The sequence below is a fragment of the Arachis hypogaea genome, chromosome 10 (assembly GCF_003086295.3).
Source record: "Arachis hypogaea cultivar Tifrunner chromosome 10, arahy.Tifrunner.gnm2.J5K5, whole genome shotgun sequence".
NCBI classification, from domain to species: domain Eukaryota; kingdom Viridiplantae; phylum Streptophyta; class Magnoliopsida; order Fabales; family Fabaceae; genus Arachis; species Arachis hypogaea.
This window is the reverse complement of record NC_092045.1, coordinates 56,934,106-56,951,205: the sequence shown is the minus strand read 5'-3', so window position 1 is coordinate 56,951,205 and position 17,100 is coordinate 56,934,106. Positions and strand designations below refer to the sequence as shown.

At 31.3% G+C, this 17,100-nt stretch overlaps 2 protein-coding genes across 5 annotated transcripts; both read right to left on the bottom strand.

Annotated features, from left to right (window-relative positions):
* Positions 1–5,561: 5,561 nt before the first annotated feature.
* LOC112715621 (uncharacterized) lies at positions 5,562–9,428 on the bottom strand. Of its 2 annotated transcripts, none has more exons than XM_025767393.3 (4): positions 8,674–9,428; positions 8,488–8,599; positions 8,263–8,376; positions 5,562–5,845 (listed from the first exon to the last, which is right to left on the bottom strand). In XM_025767393.3, exons 1-4 carry the CDS (start codon positions 8,738–8,740, stop codon positions 5,824–5,826), a joined length of 315 nt encoding a protein of 104 aa, XP_025623178.1. In that variant the 5' UTR covers positions 8,741–9,428; the 3' UTR covers positions 5,562–5,823. The 2 variants fall into 2 exon arrangements, with proteins under 2 accessions (XP_025623178.1, XP_025623177.1); XM_025767392.3 differs by lacking the exon at positions 5,562–5,845 and adding an exon at positions 7,525–7,782 and having other exon boundaries at positions 8,674–9,426.
* A 3,473-nt stretch (positions 9,429–12,901) lies between these two features.
* On the bottom strand, positions 12,902–16,778 carry LOC114924612 (uncharacterized). 3 transcript variants are annotated; one of them, XM_029289665.2, is made up of 5 exons: positions 15,993–16,778; positions 15,807–15,918; positions 15,582–15,695; positions 13,271–13,297; positions 12,902–13,165 (listed from the first exon to the last, which is right to left on the bottom strand). In XM_029289665.2, the coding sequence occupies exons 1-5, from the start codon at positions 16,057–16,059 to the stop codon at positions 13,144–13,146; spliced, it is 342 nt and encodes a 113-aa protein (XP_029145498.1). In that variant the 5' UTR covers positions 16,060–16,778; the 3' UTR covers positions 12,902–13,143. The 3 variants fall into 3 exon arrangements, with proteins under 3 accessions (XP_029145498.1, XP_072060967.1, XP_072060966.1); XM_072204866.1 differs by lacking the exon at positions 13,271–13,297; XM_072204865.1 differs by lacking the exons at positions 12,902–13,165; positions 13,271–13,297 and adding an exon at positions 14,777–15,101.
* Positions 16,779–17,100: the final 322 nt, after the last annotated feature.

The window sequence follows — 17,100 nt, the reverse complement described above, 5'->3', positions numbered from 1 at the left end:
TTTAAACTTTTTAAATTTTTTTATTATTGGGTATTGTTGAAATTTTTTATTTTTCTACTTCTTGGTAAAAGAATAATTTTTTTAGTTTCAAAATTAAAAAAAAAAGTTTAAATGTTTTTTTGTCTACCTAATATTATTGGACTTTATTATATTTTTATTCTATTTTAAATAAAAAATTAAATTTTTAAATTTAAAAATAAAAAAAATTGATAAATTTTGTGTTTTGAAATCCAAAATTTTTTTCAAAATATATTTTTTTATTCGCCGAATAATGCTATTTTTTTCACAAATATAGAATAAACTAATTTTAAAAATTTAAACTATTTAAATTTTTTTATTATTGGGTATTGCTGAAATTCTTTATTTTTCTACTTCTTGGTAAAAGAATAATATTTTTAGTTTCAATATTTAAAAATAAAAAGTTTAAATGTTTTTTGTCTACCTAATATTATTGGACTTTATTTTATTTTTCTATTTTAAATAAAAAATTAGATTTTTTAATTTAAAATTCAAAAAAATGATAAATTTTGTCTTTTGATATCGTAAATTTTTTTCAAGAATATTTTTTTTTTTATTCATCGGATAATGCTATTTTTTCACAGATATCGAATAAATTAATTTAAAAAATTTAAACTTCTTAAATTTTTTTATTATTAGATATTTTTGAAATTCTTTATTTTTCTACTTCTTGGTAAAAAAAATAATCTTTTCTTTTTCAAAATTTGAAAATACAAAGTTTTCATCTTTCTCTTTTTGTCTTCCTAATATTGCTGGACATTATTTTATTTTTCTATTTTAAAAAAATTAAATTTTTAAATTTAAAAATTAAAAAAATTGATAAATTATGTCTTTTGAAATCCAAAATTTTTTTCAAAAATATATTTTTTTATTCATCGAATAACTCTATTTTTTTCACAAATATAGAATAAACTAATTTTAAAAATTTAAATTTTTAAATTTTTTTATTATTGGGTATTGTTGAAATTTATTATTTTTCTGCTTCTTGGTAAAAGAATAATATTTTTAGTTTCAAAATTTAAAAATAAAAATATTTAAATGTTTTTTTGTCTACCTAATATTATTGGACTTTATTTTATTTTTCTATTTTAAATAAAATATTAGATTTTTTAATTTAAAATTCAAAAAATGATAAATTTTGTCTTTTGATATCGTAAATTTTTTTCAAGAATATTTTTTTATTCATCGGATAATGCTATTTTTTCACAGATATCGAATAAATTAATTTAAAAAATTTAAACTTCTTAAATTTTTCTATTATTCGATATTTTTGAAATTCTTTATTTTTCTACTTCTTGGTAAAAAAATAATCTTTTCTATTTCAAAATTTGAAAATATAAAGTTTTCATCTTTTTCTTTTTGTCTTCCTAATATTGCTGGACTTTATTTTATTTTTATATTTTAAATATAAAATTAAATTTTTTATTTTAAAAATTAAAAAATTGATAAATTGTCTTTTGAATCCTAAATTTTCTTTCAAAATACATTTTTTTATTCGCCGAATAACGCTATTTTTTTCACAAATATAGAATAAACTAATTTTAAAAATTTAAACTTTTTAAATTTTTTTATTATTGGGTATTGTTGAAATTTTTTATTTTTCTTCTTCTTGGTAAAAGAATAATTTTTTAGTTTCAAAATTAAAAAAAAGTTTAAATGTTTATTTTGTCTACCTATATTATTGGACTTTTTATATTTTTATTCTATTTTAAATAAAAAATTAAATTTTTAAATTTAAAAATTAAAAAATTGATAAATTTTGTCTTTTGAAATCCAAATTTTTTTCAAAATATATTTTTTATTCGCCGAATAACTCTTTTTTTTACAAATATAGATAAACAATTTTAAAAATTTAAACTTTTTAAATTTTTTATTATTGGGTATTGTTGAAATTTTTATTTTTCTACTTCTTGGTAAAAGAATAATATTTTTAGTTTCAAAATTTAAAAAAAAAGTTTAAATGTTTTTTTGTCTACCTAATATTATTGGACATTATTTATTTTTCTATTTTAAATAAAAATTAGATTTTTAATTTAAAATTCAAAAAATGATAAATTTTGTCTTTTGATATCGTAAATTTTTTTCAAGAATATTTTTTTATTTTTTTATTCATCGGATAATGCTATTTTTTCACAGATATCGAATAAATTAATTTAAAAATTTAAACTTCTTAAATTTTTTTTATTATTCGATATTTTTGAAATTCTTTATTTTTCTACTTCTTGGTAAAAAAATAATCTTTTCTATTTCAAAATTTGAAAATATAAAGTTTTCATCTTTTTCTTTTTGTCTTCCTAATATTGCTGGACTTTATTTTATTTTTATATTTTAAATAAAAATTAAATTTTTATTTAAAAATTAAAAAATTGATAAATTTTGTCTTTTGAAATCCAAAATTTTTTTCAAAATATATTTTTTATTCGCCGAATAACGCTATTTTTTTCACAAATATAGAATAAACTAATTTAAAAATTTAAACTTTTTAAATTTTTTATTATTGGGTATTGTTGAAATTCTTTATTTTTCTACTTCTTGGTAAAAGAATAATATTTTTAGTTTCAAAATTTAAAAATAAAAGTTTAAATGTTTTTTTGTCTACCTAATATTATTGGCTTTATTTTATTTTTCTATTTTAAATAAAAAATTAGATTTTTTAATTTAAAATTCAAAAAAATGATAAATTTTGTCTTTTGAAATCCTAAATTTTTTTCAAGAATATTTTTTATTTTTTTATTCTTCGGATAATGCTATTTTTTCACAGATATCGAATAAATTAATTTAAAAAATTTAAACTTCTTAAATTTTTTATTATTGGATATTTTTGAAATTCTTTATTTTCTACTTCTTCGTAAAAAAATAATCTTTTCTATTTCAAAATTTGAAAATATAAAGTTTTCATCTTTTTCTTTTTGTCTTCCTAATATTGCTGGACTTTATTTTATTTTTCTATTTAAAAAAAATTAAATTTTTAAATTTAAAAATTTAAAAAATTGATAAATTATGTCTTTTGAAATCCAAAATTTTTTTCAAAAATATATTTTTTTATTCACCGAATAACCCTATTTTTTTCACAAATATAGAATAAACTAAGTTTAAAAATTTAAACTTTTTAAATTTTTTATTATTAGGTATTGTCGAAATTCTTTATTTTTCTACATCTTGGTAAAAGAATAATATTTTTTGTTTCAAAATTTAAAATAAATTTAAATGTTTTTTTTGTCTACCTAATATTATTGGACTTTATTATATTTTTATATTTTAAATAAAAAATTGATTTTTTAATTTAAAAATTCAAAAAATGATAAATTTTGTCTTTTGAAATCCTAAATTTTTTTCAAGAATATTTTTTTATTTTTTTATTCATCGGATAATGCTATTTTTTCACAGATATCAATAAATTAATTTAAAAATTTAAACTTCATAAATTTTTTTATTATTGGATATTTTTGAAATTCTTTATTTTTCTACTTCTTGGTAAAAAAATAATCTTTTTGTTTCAAAATTTAAAATATAAAGTTTTCATCTTTTTCTTTTTGTCTTCCTAATATTGCTGGACTTTATTTATTTTTCTATTTTAAAAAAAATTAAATTTTTAAATTTAAAAATTAAAAAATTGATAAATTATGTCTTTTGAAATCCAAAATTTTTTTTCAAAAATATATTTTTTTATTCACTGAATAACTCTATTTTTTTCACAAATATAGAATAAACTAATTTTAAAATTTAAACTTTTTAAATTTTTTTATTATTGGGTATTGTTGAAATTCTTTATTTTTCTACTTCTTGGTAAAAGAATAATATTTTTAGTTTCAAAATTTAAAAAAAAATGTTTAAATGTTTTTTTTGTCTACCTAATATTATTGGACTTTATTTATTTTTTATTTTAAATAAAAATTTGATTTTTAATTTAAAATTCAAAAAATGATAAATTTTGTCTTTTGAATCGTAAATTTTTTTCAGAATATTTTTTATTTTTTATTCATCAGATAATGCTATTTTTTCACAGATATCGAATAAATTAATTTAAAAAATTTAAACTTCTTAAATTTTTTTATTATTGGATATTTTTGAAATTCTTTATTTTTCTACTTCTTGGTAAAAAAATAATCTTTTCTGTTTCAAAATTTAAAGATATAAGTTTTCATCTTTTTCTTTTTGTCTTCCTAATATTGCTGGACTTTATTTTATTTTTCTATTTTAAAAAAAATTAAATTTTTACATTTAAAAATTAAAAAAATTGATAATTATGTCTTTTGAAATCCAAAATTTTTTTTCAAAAATATATTTTTTTATTCACCGAATAACTCTATTTTTTTCACAAATATAGAATAAACTAATTTTAAAATTTAAACTTTTTAAATTTTTTTATTATTGGGTATTGTTGAAATTCTTTATTTTTCTACTTCTTGGTAAAAGAATAATATTTTTAGTTTCAAAATTTAAAAAAAAAGTTTAAATGTTTTTTTTGTCTACCTAATATTATTGGACTTTATTTATTTTTTTTTTAAATAAAAAATTAGATTTTTTAATTTAAAATTCAAAAAATGATAAATTTTGTCTTTTGAAATCCTAAATTTTTTTCAAGAATATTTTTTTATTTTTTATTCATCGGATAATGCTATTTTTTCACAGATATCGAATAAATTAATTTAAAAAATTTAAACTTCTTAAATTTTTTTATTATTGGATATTTTTGAAATTCTTTATTTTTCTACTTCTTGGTAAAAAAATAATCTTTTCTGTTTCAAAATTTGAAAATATAAAGTTTTCATCTTTTTCTTTTTGTCTTCCTAATATTGCTGGACTTTATTTTATTTTTCTATTTTAAAAAAATTAAATTTTTAAATTTAAAAATTAAAAAATTGATAAATTATGTCTTTTGAAATCCAAAATTTTTTTTCAAAAATATATTTTTTTATTCACCGAATAACTCTATTTTTTTCACAAATATAGAATAAACTAGTTTAAAAATTTAAACTTTTTAAATTTTTTATTATTGGGTATTGTTGAAATTCTTTATTTTTCTACTTCTTGGTAAAAGAATAATATTTTTAGTTTCAAAATTAAAAAAATTTAAATGTTTTTTTGTCTACCTAATAATATTATTGGACTTTATTATATTTTTATATTTTAAATAAAAAATTTGATTTTTTAATTTAAAAATTCAAAAAAATGATAAATTTTGTCTTTTGAAATCCTAAATTTTTTTCAAGAATATTTTTTTATTTTTTTATTCATCGGATAATGCTATTTTTTCACAGATATCGAATAAATTAATTTAAATAATTTAAACTTCTTAAATTTTTTTATTATTGGATATTTTTTAAATTTTTATTTTTCTACTTCTTGGTAAAAAAATAATCTTTTCTGTTTCAAAATTTGAAAATATAAAGTTTTCATCTTTTTCTTTTTGTCTTCCTAATTTGCTGGACTTTATTTTTGTAACACCCTAACTACCAAAGCTCACGCTTCCGGCTGCGCAACTCTGATAGCTCGGACATTACAACGACACTTATACTATTTAATACTAAAATATGAGCCTGTTTAAAAACTTTAAACCGCAATACCATTCCCAAAAATACTTTCGCCATACAACGTACGTCCATACATACCATACAACTTACAGAAACTCATAAAGGGTACATCCATATATATATATATGCATACATATATATAAATAATATTACAAACATTATCCAGTACAATTCCTATCCCTCTCATAGAATATATCAAGATAAAGGCCGGGGTACAAAAATAATAATCTAAAGCAAAAAAGAGCATCTCAATAACAAATAATTAAACTCTTCATAACTTCTGCGCCCAAATCCTGAAAGGGGAAAAATGTAGGGGGTGAGAACATCATCCTCGAAAGGGTTCTCAGTAGAGGGTTTTTGGGAATTACTGTAATAGGATACATGAAGATAAACCGTACCAGTGATTAATAACCATCTTATGCCTCTTTTCAAAAACAACAGTTTACAATAAAAGTAAAGTCAGAAATCCTTTCTGAAAGAGGAACTGTTCAATTCTCAAAACATCAAAGCATTTCAAAAAGGTTTATCTATACTGAACCAAAATAACCTTTCATATCTTATTCCAAACCAGAACCACAAAACTGAAATCAACCATCGGTCCATCTCATTCAACCACGGCCCTAGGCCCAAACAATCCAACCACAACCAATCCACCACAAACCAACAGAGTTCCAGATGCAAACACAAGTAGGAAGATGCAAACACAAACAAACAGTTATTGCAAGTAGAACAATTAGCAGTTAATCACATAGGCAAACCAAGTACAATATGCATACCCAAACAATGTCACATAGATGCATATGATGCATGCCTGTCCCTAGTGGCTGATGATATCATCTGTCGGTTATAGAGCCAACCCGACAAGTCCTGGTAGCTAACCATTGGACTGTCCCTCTGTCGCGCATCCCCAACTTGAGTTATACTCATCATAAACTTGATCATAAACATGATCCTTATCCATCACCCTAACTGGTGAATATTTCGGGGGCGAGCTCATCCGGGACTTTCACAGTGCCCGGCCACACTTACGACATAGGGTCAACAGAGTATCAAGTCTCAACCTGGAGCACGTGGTGGCTAGCCACTGCTACTACCCAGGGAAACTTGTATCTCAGATAGTGGAAGTGCAACTCACAATTATCAACAATTCAGCATATACATGCATTTATTCTCATTCGTGGATCAACATCCATCTCAGCCATCCGGCTCACGGTTCAGTCCAGAACCAGCCAATATTCATAGCATACACAGCCATTCCGGCTCACGGTTCAATCCAGAACCAGCCAATATTCATAGCATACACAGCCATTCCGGCTCACAACAAAACAACACTTCCACATTCAACATCATCAATTCGTAAAATCGGCATTTAAGCCATAAATCACTTTTTCTCAAATCATCTCACTTTGAAATCAAGTTTCAACTCTTTTCAGCCTTGGCTTTAGAAATCTCGTTTCTCAAATCATCTCAGGCTCATAAGCCAAATTTATTCAAAGTGAGTCCCCTTTCTTTAAAACAAAGCCACTCTCGGTATTTTCTTTCCAAAACTTCCAGAACCATGGAAAGGTAAAGATTTATTTCAAAGTATTCAAAACCACCCACCTAACAATGGGATTTTATAACAAAATTTCTCGGCAGAGTCCCAAGCCTTTAGGGAAGGTCATCTTACATCAATTCCTTAAAATTCATTGAAACTCTTAAAATCATAAATTCTCGGTTCAAATAAATAAAACTGAGTTTATTCTGAAACCGAACCATACAAGATCACAAGTTCCAACCCGGTCCAGAAATCAACTCATTGAAATGGAACCGGTTCATTTGAATCAAACCGCGTTCAGATTTCTTTTTGGAACCCATTTTTCCAACTCTTCCAAAATGGCTCAAAATTGATTACTCAATCAAAAGTCTAGGTTCCTTTAAAAATCACTAAAAACTCCTTTTTTATATTGAAATCAATATTAAAGCATCATTCTTTCCTTCAGTGATTCAAACGGTAACAATAGTTCAGTTCTAAATAAGCCAAACTCAGCGTATAAGGTTCATCAAGTAAATTAAGCTTGAAAACATAAATATCCTCTTAATAAATCAAATAATACAATTTCTCAAATTCAACCCTTTTTAAATAACCTTTCAAACAAGACTAAGATTTTATAAAAATTTCGGCAGCACCTCCCCTAAAACTTGGACTTTTGCCATTCGGTTCGGGTCCCAGCTAAACCGTTCCTCATTCCTTTTCAACAACACAAAACCAGAAATCAATTCAAAGCAGGATAAATCCAACAATCGCCTCAGTGGCGTATCTCAAGGATACCATTTCAAAATCAACTCAATATCAATCGATATAACTCATTTCCAAAGCTTTAAAGAAACGGTTCAATAACAAATCATTTGTCCAAAACCAAATCAATTAAAATAAACCAGGCTGAATTCAGAAGTGCATTCGACTTTCCACATCATTGAAATAATTGACTCAATTCAAACCAATCCTCAACGGTTTAATCTCAGATTTCAAATCTTTAAAGAATCAACTCCAAAACATTATATTTCACAAAGCCGCACAACAACTCAGCCAAACCAACATCCATAATCATTCAAGTCAATCAAATAATACATAAGGCAGATACAATCACCAAATACACAATATCTCACATCAGTATCCATATGTAATAATTCCAATACACAAAACATAGTTTTTGGAAAGCACCCCTACCTCAAAACGCAAATCCATAACCCAAACGTCTCACAGAGTCCTTTTCGCCTCATCCCGAAATCACCGGCAGCTTGAACCACAGCTTTGCTCACTTTTGCAGTAACCACATCAACTCTAATCGCAATACGTATCAAATGGGATTAACTCTCATAACAACGAACGCTATAATACCTCAACGTTTAACAGGACAATGACTAAAGGGGTTATCGGAACGTAAACGCTTACCGCAAATAAGAAGGAACAGCTGAACCGGAACAGCAGCGGTTTCCGGACCGGTTTGGCAGCAGCCCGGCAGCCACCTCAAGTAGTAGCGGTGACAGGACTCCGGCAATGGCGCCTGGAACCCACATACAGAGACGTTAAAGCTTCCAAAATCTTAAACGAATGAAGACCGAATTCAAAAACCCTTACCGGCAGAGTTTTTCAGTGACTGCAGCGGATTTTTTCGGCGGCCAGGCACCGCGGCGCGACTCAACATAACCAGGCGGAGCGGCGACAGCCTCCAGCAACTCCGGTGAGCTTCCTCAACAATGGTGATGGCCAGAACTTCGGCGGTGCTAACCGAGGCTTACCGGCGGCAGGAGCGGCGGCAATAGCTTCGTGCAGCACGGCGGCGCCTGTCTTTTCCCCCACCGCAAGCTCTCTGTCTTTCTCTCGCCCTCTGTTCCGATGACGGCGGCCATGGCTTCACCGACCAGGCCAGGCGCGGCGGCTTCAGGGACTGGATGCGGCTCTCTTCTTTGTGACCTCCTCTCTCTCGCCTGAGTCCTTACCCGCGACGGTGTCAGCTTCAACGGGCAGTAGCGGCGTTGGGAGAAGCAGCGGCGACAACAGCGTCGTCCTCCACCCCGCGCGTGTGATCTCGGTTCGTGGGTCACCAAGGATGGCGACGCAGCTCGAGGCCCCAAGGACGGCAGCGACGAGGCGCGAGCTCGGCCCTTCTTCGACGCCTCTTCTCCGTGACGGTGGTAGCAGCGAAAATGGGTTCGACTGCGAGGCGTGGTGGCGCGGAGGCGAGGCGGCAGGCGTGGTCGACTGTGGCGGCAGCGAGCTCTCTCTCCCTGGCCGGCACACTCTCCCTTCTCTCCATTTTTCTGCCTCTGTTTCCTTTTCTCTTGAGAGGTTTTGGGTTGCAGGTTTGTTGAAGGGAAGAAGAAAGGGGTGGCGGCTGCTATGCTTAGGAATTAGGGTTTCATCATTTCAAAAATTAGGGTTAGGGGCATTTTAGTAATTTCACATAAAAATAGGTATAATATAGTAATTGAAACCCAAATTAAATCCAACACTATTTGTACATTGAAAATACTATTTGCTCATCAATTTCACAAATTATTTTCAATAAAATGCCCAAATCCAAAAATTAGAAATAATATACTTAATTTCTTCATTTTCCAAAATAGCAGTAATAATATTTAAAATATTACTTGTCTAATCCAAATCATATAAAATCCTTATTATTTCATAACTATCAACTTTATATTTTAAATATAGAAAATAATCCAATAATTATAAAATTGGATAATAATCATAACTTATCTCAAATCCAATAAATCAAAACTTGCCTTAATTATCTATAATAAAATAATCTCTGAAATTAAGGCTATAAATAACTGTAGGATTTGAGACTTGCTCATAATAAGACTTTTCAAAGATTCTGGGTCTTACATTCTACCCACCTTATAAAAATTTTCGCCCTCGAAAATTGATACAAAAATGAAAGAAATTCCATAACAGTTCACCCTTGAACACATTTAAGGAAGAAGCAAAAATATCTCAAAATATAATCACATATACGATTTTCAAATACTTTGATTGTCATGAGGTTAAGGATGTAAAGGTAGGAGTGTGATTGCAAAGCAAACGTTACAAGGTAGGCTCAATGCAAAAGTTAGCATGGGTCAAACATGTGATAGAAGGGCAAAGCATCAAAGGCTATAAAACAGGATGGAGTTAAAACGACGTGCTTAACCTCCGCACACTAATCTCATATCAACCTCAAAGGTTCAACTTTCCAACTCCATCAAGCACTTTACAAACCCCAATTTTGATCATTAGCCTGACAACCACAAATCCGTTCGCAAGGAACAAAACGCCCACAACTCATACGTTGCACACCTACCGCTTCAACTTCCGTATACACATCACGTCTTAAAGAACTAACGTATCACGTTACTACGTCTACAAGTCGCACGTGATATCAAAACAATTCTCGAGTCTACTCAGAAGGATACAAGATTTAAAAAGGAGAGTCAAATGTCAAGGATAGTACTCAAAGACTTGAGAGAATGTATCCAATTCCAAATAAACAAGGACACTCAAGCAATGAAGTTTGCTAGACTCAATTCAATTGACAACTTCAAGATAACCCTTGGATCAAGGAAATTCAATAGGATCAATAGGAAGGAGAATCAGCGCATTAGTTTGAAACAATTTCAAGATGAGTCGAAGAAATAAGAGGTTACAGAAAAGAATATCTCAGATCCAAGCCAAGCTCACAGAACTCAAGAGCATAATTAAAATACTTCCGAATGCATTGTTCACAAAAGAATCGAAAACTTGCAAAAAAAATCACTTCGTAATTCAGAAGAAAAGTTAAGTAACAAACATTCTCCAAGAGAATAACAAAAGCAATAACGTGGCTTTGCTGTAATACAATTTTATGTTGAAACAGATCATGCAGAATTTTAAAAACAAGGTGCACACAAGTTTGGCTAAAGGATAAAAATTTCTCCTCAAATATTTTAGAAAGATAATTAGGTGCACAACTTAACCAAAGGTAATCATAAAACTCGGAAGAGAAATCAAATGCTCGTTCAAAAATTCTCAAAATCCATATTCAAACAAGCGTGTATAACAATTATAGCAAGGACGAAACAGAAAATTAAACTATATTTAGAAAAAAAGATCCGAGGTAGAAATTTGCTCATAAATTGGTAAAAGAAATAAGTGGTGCGTTACAAATGAACAGGTTTCCACTAAACAAGGAAGTTCTTCAAAACTTTATTTACAATAGCGCATGCCAACTTTAAAACAACTTTGCCAAAATTTGAACAATGGTTTCAATCATAACCAAGCAACAGAAAGTAAATTTCGTTTTGTATTTCTTCCAAGAGAATTGAAAACTTCTTTAAAAAGTTCAAAACAAAACTCCAAAAGTATACTTGAAATGTACTTAAAAAGAATCAAGCCATAAAAGAAATAATCTTAAATCAAAATAGTTAAAACAAGATCCACTAGGTGTGAGACATCAAACCAGCTTTCAGTTGATTCAAAAGAATACAAAAATCATAGGAAAAGACAACTCAATCATCAGTAACTTCTTAAGGATAAATCTTTAACTAAAAACTCTTGTAAAGAAAATGAGAGAATAAACAATGCACTAATTTGAAACAAATCAAACTGACTCACACACGGATGAGATTCACAAGAAAGGACAAGCCAAGATCAATGATAGCGTTCACAAGATGTAAAAGATTAGTTAAAAATAAAGTCAAACATGACGTTCATGGAGATAAAAAGCTATGAGTCCAACATTCTTAAAAGAACAACAATGGCATAACATAAACCATATAGCATGCTAAATCAAACTCAATTCAAAATAAGTTAAGTAAAGCTTATCAAACAAAACTCAACCGAGACAAAAGTGGTAAATCCTTTCTTTTCAAAATTTTGAAAAATATTCAAATACCTAATCAAATGAAAATGTGCATTGGAACTATAGTAAAATTACTAGAAAGTCAAATTATATTTTAAAATAAATGCAGTTCCGTAAATCAGTAAAAGTATAGGCGAGGTATTAGAAATAATTAGGTGTCAAAATGTATAAGAATTCTTAAAGTTTTATACATAGATAAATATATATCTAATCAACAGCAATTTTTATAAAACCTCAATTGGCTGTGCTCACTGTCAAATAAGAGAAAAACTGAATCAATAATTTCTCTAATAATGGACTCAGAATCTCAGAGTTAAAAGGCACAGCGCATCATGACAAGTTCAAAGCTATATCAAAGAATACGTGAATCAAGAAGAACTCAAACCGAGGAAGATAGATGCAACAAGGATTCCAAACAAGCATATGCAATTAAGTTCAAATAGGAATGCATATGAATGGAGGAATAAAGTTGAAAAATCAAGCTACTTTTCAAAAGGATTAGTAACCAAGAACTTCAAGTTAGGATACGAAAGAATAGGTCGACTCGAACAGAATTCAAGACACATAACTGAGCAGCCTCGAGAAAAGTTTTCAACGTTCCCAGAACCCGCGATTCGCTTAACTCAAAACTCGGATTTCATCTATGATAACTCATTAGTGCTTTCATATGCAAAATTCACTAGTATTAAGCTGGCCAAACTTAATACCAAGAATTATGCAATGCAAGACTAACACATTAATCAATAGACCGTCATGTGCATAAAGCTCTAATTCTCGTCATTCGACAAGACCTAATACATGACAAACGCTCAGAGTATGCAACTGAAGCATAGTCGGTCCATTCCTCAGGCTATACAGGAAGGACTGCTCTGATACCATAATGTAACACCCTAACTACCAAAGCTCACGCTTCCGGCTACGCAACTCTGATAGCTCGGACATTACGACGACGCTTATACTATTTAATACTAAAATATGAGCCTGTTTAAAAACTTTAAACCGCAATACCATTCCCAAAAATACTTTCGCCATACAACGTACGTCCATACATACCATACAACTTACAGAAACTCATAAAGAGTACATCCATATATATAAATAATATTACAAACATTATCCAGTACAATTCCTATCCCTCTCACAGAATATATCAAGATAAAGGCGAGGGTACAAAAATAATAATCTAAAGCAATACAGAGCATCTCAATAACAAATAATTAAACTCTTCATAACTTCTGCGCCCAAATCCTGAAAGGGAAAAAATGTAGGGGGTGAGAACATCATCCTCGAAAGGGTTCTCAGTAGAGGGTTTTTGGGAATTACTGTAATAGGATACATGAAGATAAACCGTACCAGTGATTAATAACCATCTTATGCCTCCTTTCAAAAACAACAGTTTACAATAAAAGTAAAGTCAGAAATCCTTTCTGAAAGAGGAACTGTTCAATTCTCAAAACATCAAAGCATTTCAAAAAGGTTTATCTATACTGAACCAAAATAACCTTTCATATCTTATTCCAAACCAGAACCACAAAACTGAAATCAACCATCGGTCCATCTCATTCAACCACGGCCCTAGGCCCAAACAATCCAACCACAACCAATCCACCACAAACCAACAGAGTTCCAGATGCAAACACAAGTAGGAAGATGCAAACACAAACAAACAGTTATTGCAAGTAAAACAATTAGCAGTTAATCACATAGGCAAACCAAGTACAATATGCATACCCAAACAATGTCACATAGATACATATGATGCATGCCTGTCCCTAGTGGCTGATGATATCATCTGTCGGTTATAGAGCCAACCCGACAAGTCCTGGTAGCTAACCATTGGACTGTCCCTCTGTCGCGCATCCCCAACTCGAGTTATACTCCTCATAAACTTGATCATAAACATGATCCTTATCCATCACCCTAACTGGTGAATATTTCGGGGGCGAGCTCATCCGGGACTTTCACAGTGCCCGGCCACACTTACGACATAGGGTCAACAGAGTATCAAGTCTCAACCTGGAGCACGTGGTGGCTAGCCACTGCTACTACCCAGAGAAACTTGTATCTCAGATAGTGGAAGTGCAACTCACAATATCAACAATTCAGCATATACATGCATTCATTCTCATTCGTGGATCAACATCCATCTCAGCCATCCGGCTCACGGTTCAGTCCAGAACCAGCCAATATTCATAGCATACACAGCCATTCCGGCTCATGGTTCAATCCAGAACTAGCCAATATTCATAGCATACACAGCCATTCCGGCTCACAATAAAATAACACTTCCACATTCAACATCATCAATTCGTAAAATCGGCATTTAAGCCATAAATCACTTTTTCTCAAATCATCTCACTTTGAAATCAAGTTTCAACTCTTTTCAGCCTTGGCTTTAGAAATCTCGTTTCTCAAATCATCTCAGGCTCATAAGCCAAATTTATTCAAAGTGAGTCCCCTTTCTTTAAAACAAAGCCACTCTCGGCATTTTCTTTCCAAAACTTCCAGAACCATGGAAAGGTAAAGATTTATTTCAAAGTATTCAAAACCACCCACCTAACAATGGGATTTTATAACAAAATTTCTCGGCAGAGTCCCAAGCCTTTAGGGAAGGTCATCTTACATCAATTCCTTAAAATTCATTGAAACTCTTAAAATCATAAATTCTCGGTTCAAATAAATAAAACTGAGTTTATTCTGAAACCGAACCATACAAGATCACAAGTTCCAACCCGGTCCAAAAATCAACTCATTGAAATGGAACCGGTTCATTTGAATCAAACCGCGTTCAGATTTCTTTTTGGAACCCATTTTTCCAACTCTTCCAAAATGGCTCAAAATTGATTACTCAATCAAAAGTCTAGGTTCCTTTAAAAATCACTAAAAACTCCTTTTTTATATTGAAATCAATATTAAAGCATCATTCTTTCCTTCAGTGATTCAAACGGTAACAATAGTTCAGTTCTAAATAAGCCAAACTCAGCGTATAAGGTTCATCAAGTAAATTAAGCTTGAAAACATAAATATCCTCTTAATAAATCAAATAATACAATTTCTCAAATTCAACCCTTTTTAAATAACCTTTCAAACAAGACTAAGATTTTATAAAAATTTCGGCAGCACCTCCCCTAAAACTTGGACTTTTGCCACCCGGTTCGGGTCCCAGCTAAACCGTTCCTCATTCCTTTTCAACAACACAAAACCAGAAATCAATTCAAAGCAGGATAAATCCAACAATCGCCTCAGTGGCGTATCTCAAGGATACCATTTCAAAATCAACTCAATATCAATCGATATAACTCATTTCCAAAGCTTTAAAGAAACGGTTCAATAACAAATCATTTGTCCAAAACCAAATCAATTAAAATAAACCAGGCTGAATTCAGAAGTGCATTCGACTTTCCACATCATTGAAATAATTGACTCAATTCAAACCAATCCTCAACGGTTTAATCTCAGATTTCAAATCTTTAAAGAATCAACTCCAAAACATTATATTTCACAAAGCCGCACAACAACTCAGCCAAACCAACATCCATAATCATTCAAGTCAATCAAATAATACATAAGGCAGATACAATCACCAAATACACAATATCTCACATCAGTATCCATATGTAATAATTCCAATACACAAAACATAGTTTTTGGAAAGCACCCCTACCTCAAAACGCAAATCCATAACCCAAACGTCTCACAGAGTCCTTTTCGCCTCATCCCGAAATCACCGGCAGCTTGAACCACAGCTTTGCTCACTTTTGCAGTAACCACATCAACTCTAATCGCAATACGTAACAAATGGGATTAACTCTCATAACAACGAATGCTACAATACCTCAACGTTTAACAGGACAGCGACTAAAGGGGTTATCGAAACGTAAACGCTTACCGCAAATAAGAAGGAACAGCTGAACCGGAACAGCGGCGGTTTCCGGACCGGTTTGGCAGCAGCCCGGCAGCCACCTCAAGTAGTAGCGGTGACAGGACTCCGGCAATGGCGCCTGGAACCCACATACAGAGACGTTAAAGCTTCCAAAATCTTAAACGAATGAAGACCGAATTCAAAAACCCTTACCGGCAGAGTTTTTCAGTGACTGCAGCGGATTTTTTCGGCGGCCAGGCACCGCGGCGCGACTCAACATAACCAGGCGGAGCGGCGACAGCCTCCAGCAACTCCGGTGAGCTTCCTCAACAATGGTGATGGCCAGAACTTCGGCGGTGCTAACCGAGGCTTACCGGCGGCAGGAGCGGCGGCAATAGCTTCGTGCAGCACGGCGGCGCCTGTCTTTTCCCCCACCGCAAGCTCTCTGTCTTTCTCTCGCCCTCTGTTCCGATGACGGCGGCCATGGCTTCACCGACCAGGCCAGGCGCGGCGGCTTCAGGGACTGGATGCGGCTCTCTTCTTTGTGACCTCCTCTCTCTCGCCTGAGTCCTTACCCGCGACGGTGTCAGCTTCAACGGGCAGTAGCGGCGTTGGGAGAAGCAGCGGCGACAACAGCGTCGTCCTCCACCCCGCGCGTGTGATCTCGGTTCGTGGGTCACCAAGGATGGCGACGCAGCTCGAGGCCCCAAGGACGGCAGCGACGAGGCGCGAGCTCGGCCCTTCTTCGACGCCTCTTCTCCGTGACGGTGGTAGCAGCGAAAATGGGTTCGACTGCGAGGCGTGGTGGCGCGGAGGCGAGGCGGCAGGCGTGGTCGACTGTGGCGGCAGCGAGCTCTCTCTCCCTGGCCGGCACACTCTCCCTTCTCTCCATTTTTCTGCCTCTGTTTCCTTTTCTCTTGAGAGGTTTTGGGTTGCAGGTTTGTTGAAGGGAAGAAGAAAGGGGTGGCGGCTGCTATGCTTAGGAATTAGGGTTTCATCATTTCAAAAATTAGGGTTAGGGGCATTTTAGTAATTTCACATAAAAATAGGTATAATATAGTAATTGAAACCCAAATTAAATCCAACACTATTTGTACATTGAAAATACTATTTGCTCATCAATTTCACAAATTATTTTCAATAAAATGCCCAAATCCAAAAATTAGAAATAATATACTTAATTTCTTCATTTTCCAAAATAGCAGTAATAATATTTAAAATATTACTTGTCTAATCCAAATCATATAAAATCCTTATTATTTCATAACTATCAACTTTATATTTTAAATATAGAAAATAATCCAATAATTATAAAATTGGA

Excerpts from the sequence above, each read along its gene's own strand:
- LOC112715621 (XM_025767392.3), bottom strand. The coding sequence starts at position 8,740 with ATGTTGAGTCGCGCCGCGGTGCCTGGCCGCCGAAAAAATCCGCTGCAG. Across the intron at positions 8,600-8,673 it reads GTCACTGAAAAACTCTGCCG|GCGCCATTGCCGGAGTCCTG; the intron begins GTAAGGGTTTTT and ends TGTGGGTTCCAG. Across the intron at positions 8,377-8,487 it reads GCTGTTCCTTCTTATTTGCG|AGTTGATGTGGTTACTGCAA; the intron begins GTAAGCGTTTAC and ends TATTGCGATTAG.
- LOC114924612 (XM_072204865.1), bottom strand. The coding sequence starts at position 16,059 with ATGTTGAGTCGCGCCGCGGTGCCTGGCCGCCGAAAAAATCCGCTGCAG. Across the intron at positions 15,919-15,992 it reads GTCACTGAAAAACTCTGCCG|GCGCCATTGCCGGAGTCCTG; the intron begins GTAAGGGTTTTT and ends TGTGGGTTCCAG. Across the intron at positions 15,102-15,581 it reads TTATGGATTTGCGTTTTGAG|GAATGAGGAACGGTTTAGCT; the intron begins GTAGGGGTGCTT and ends GTTGTTGAAAAG.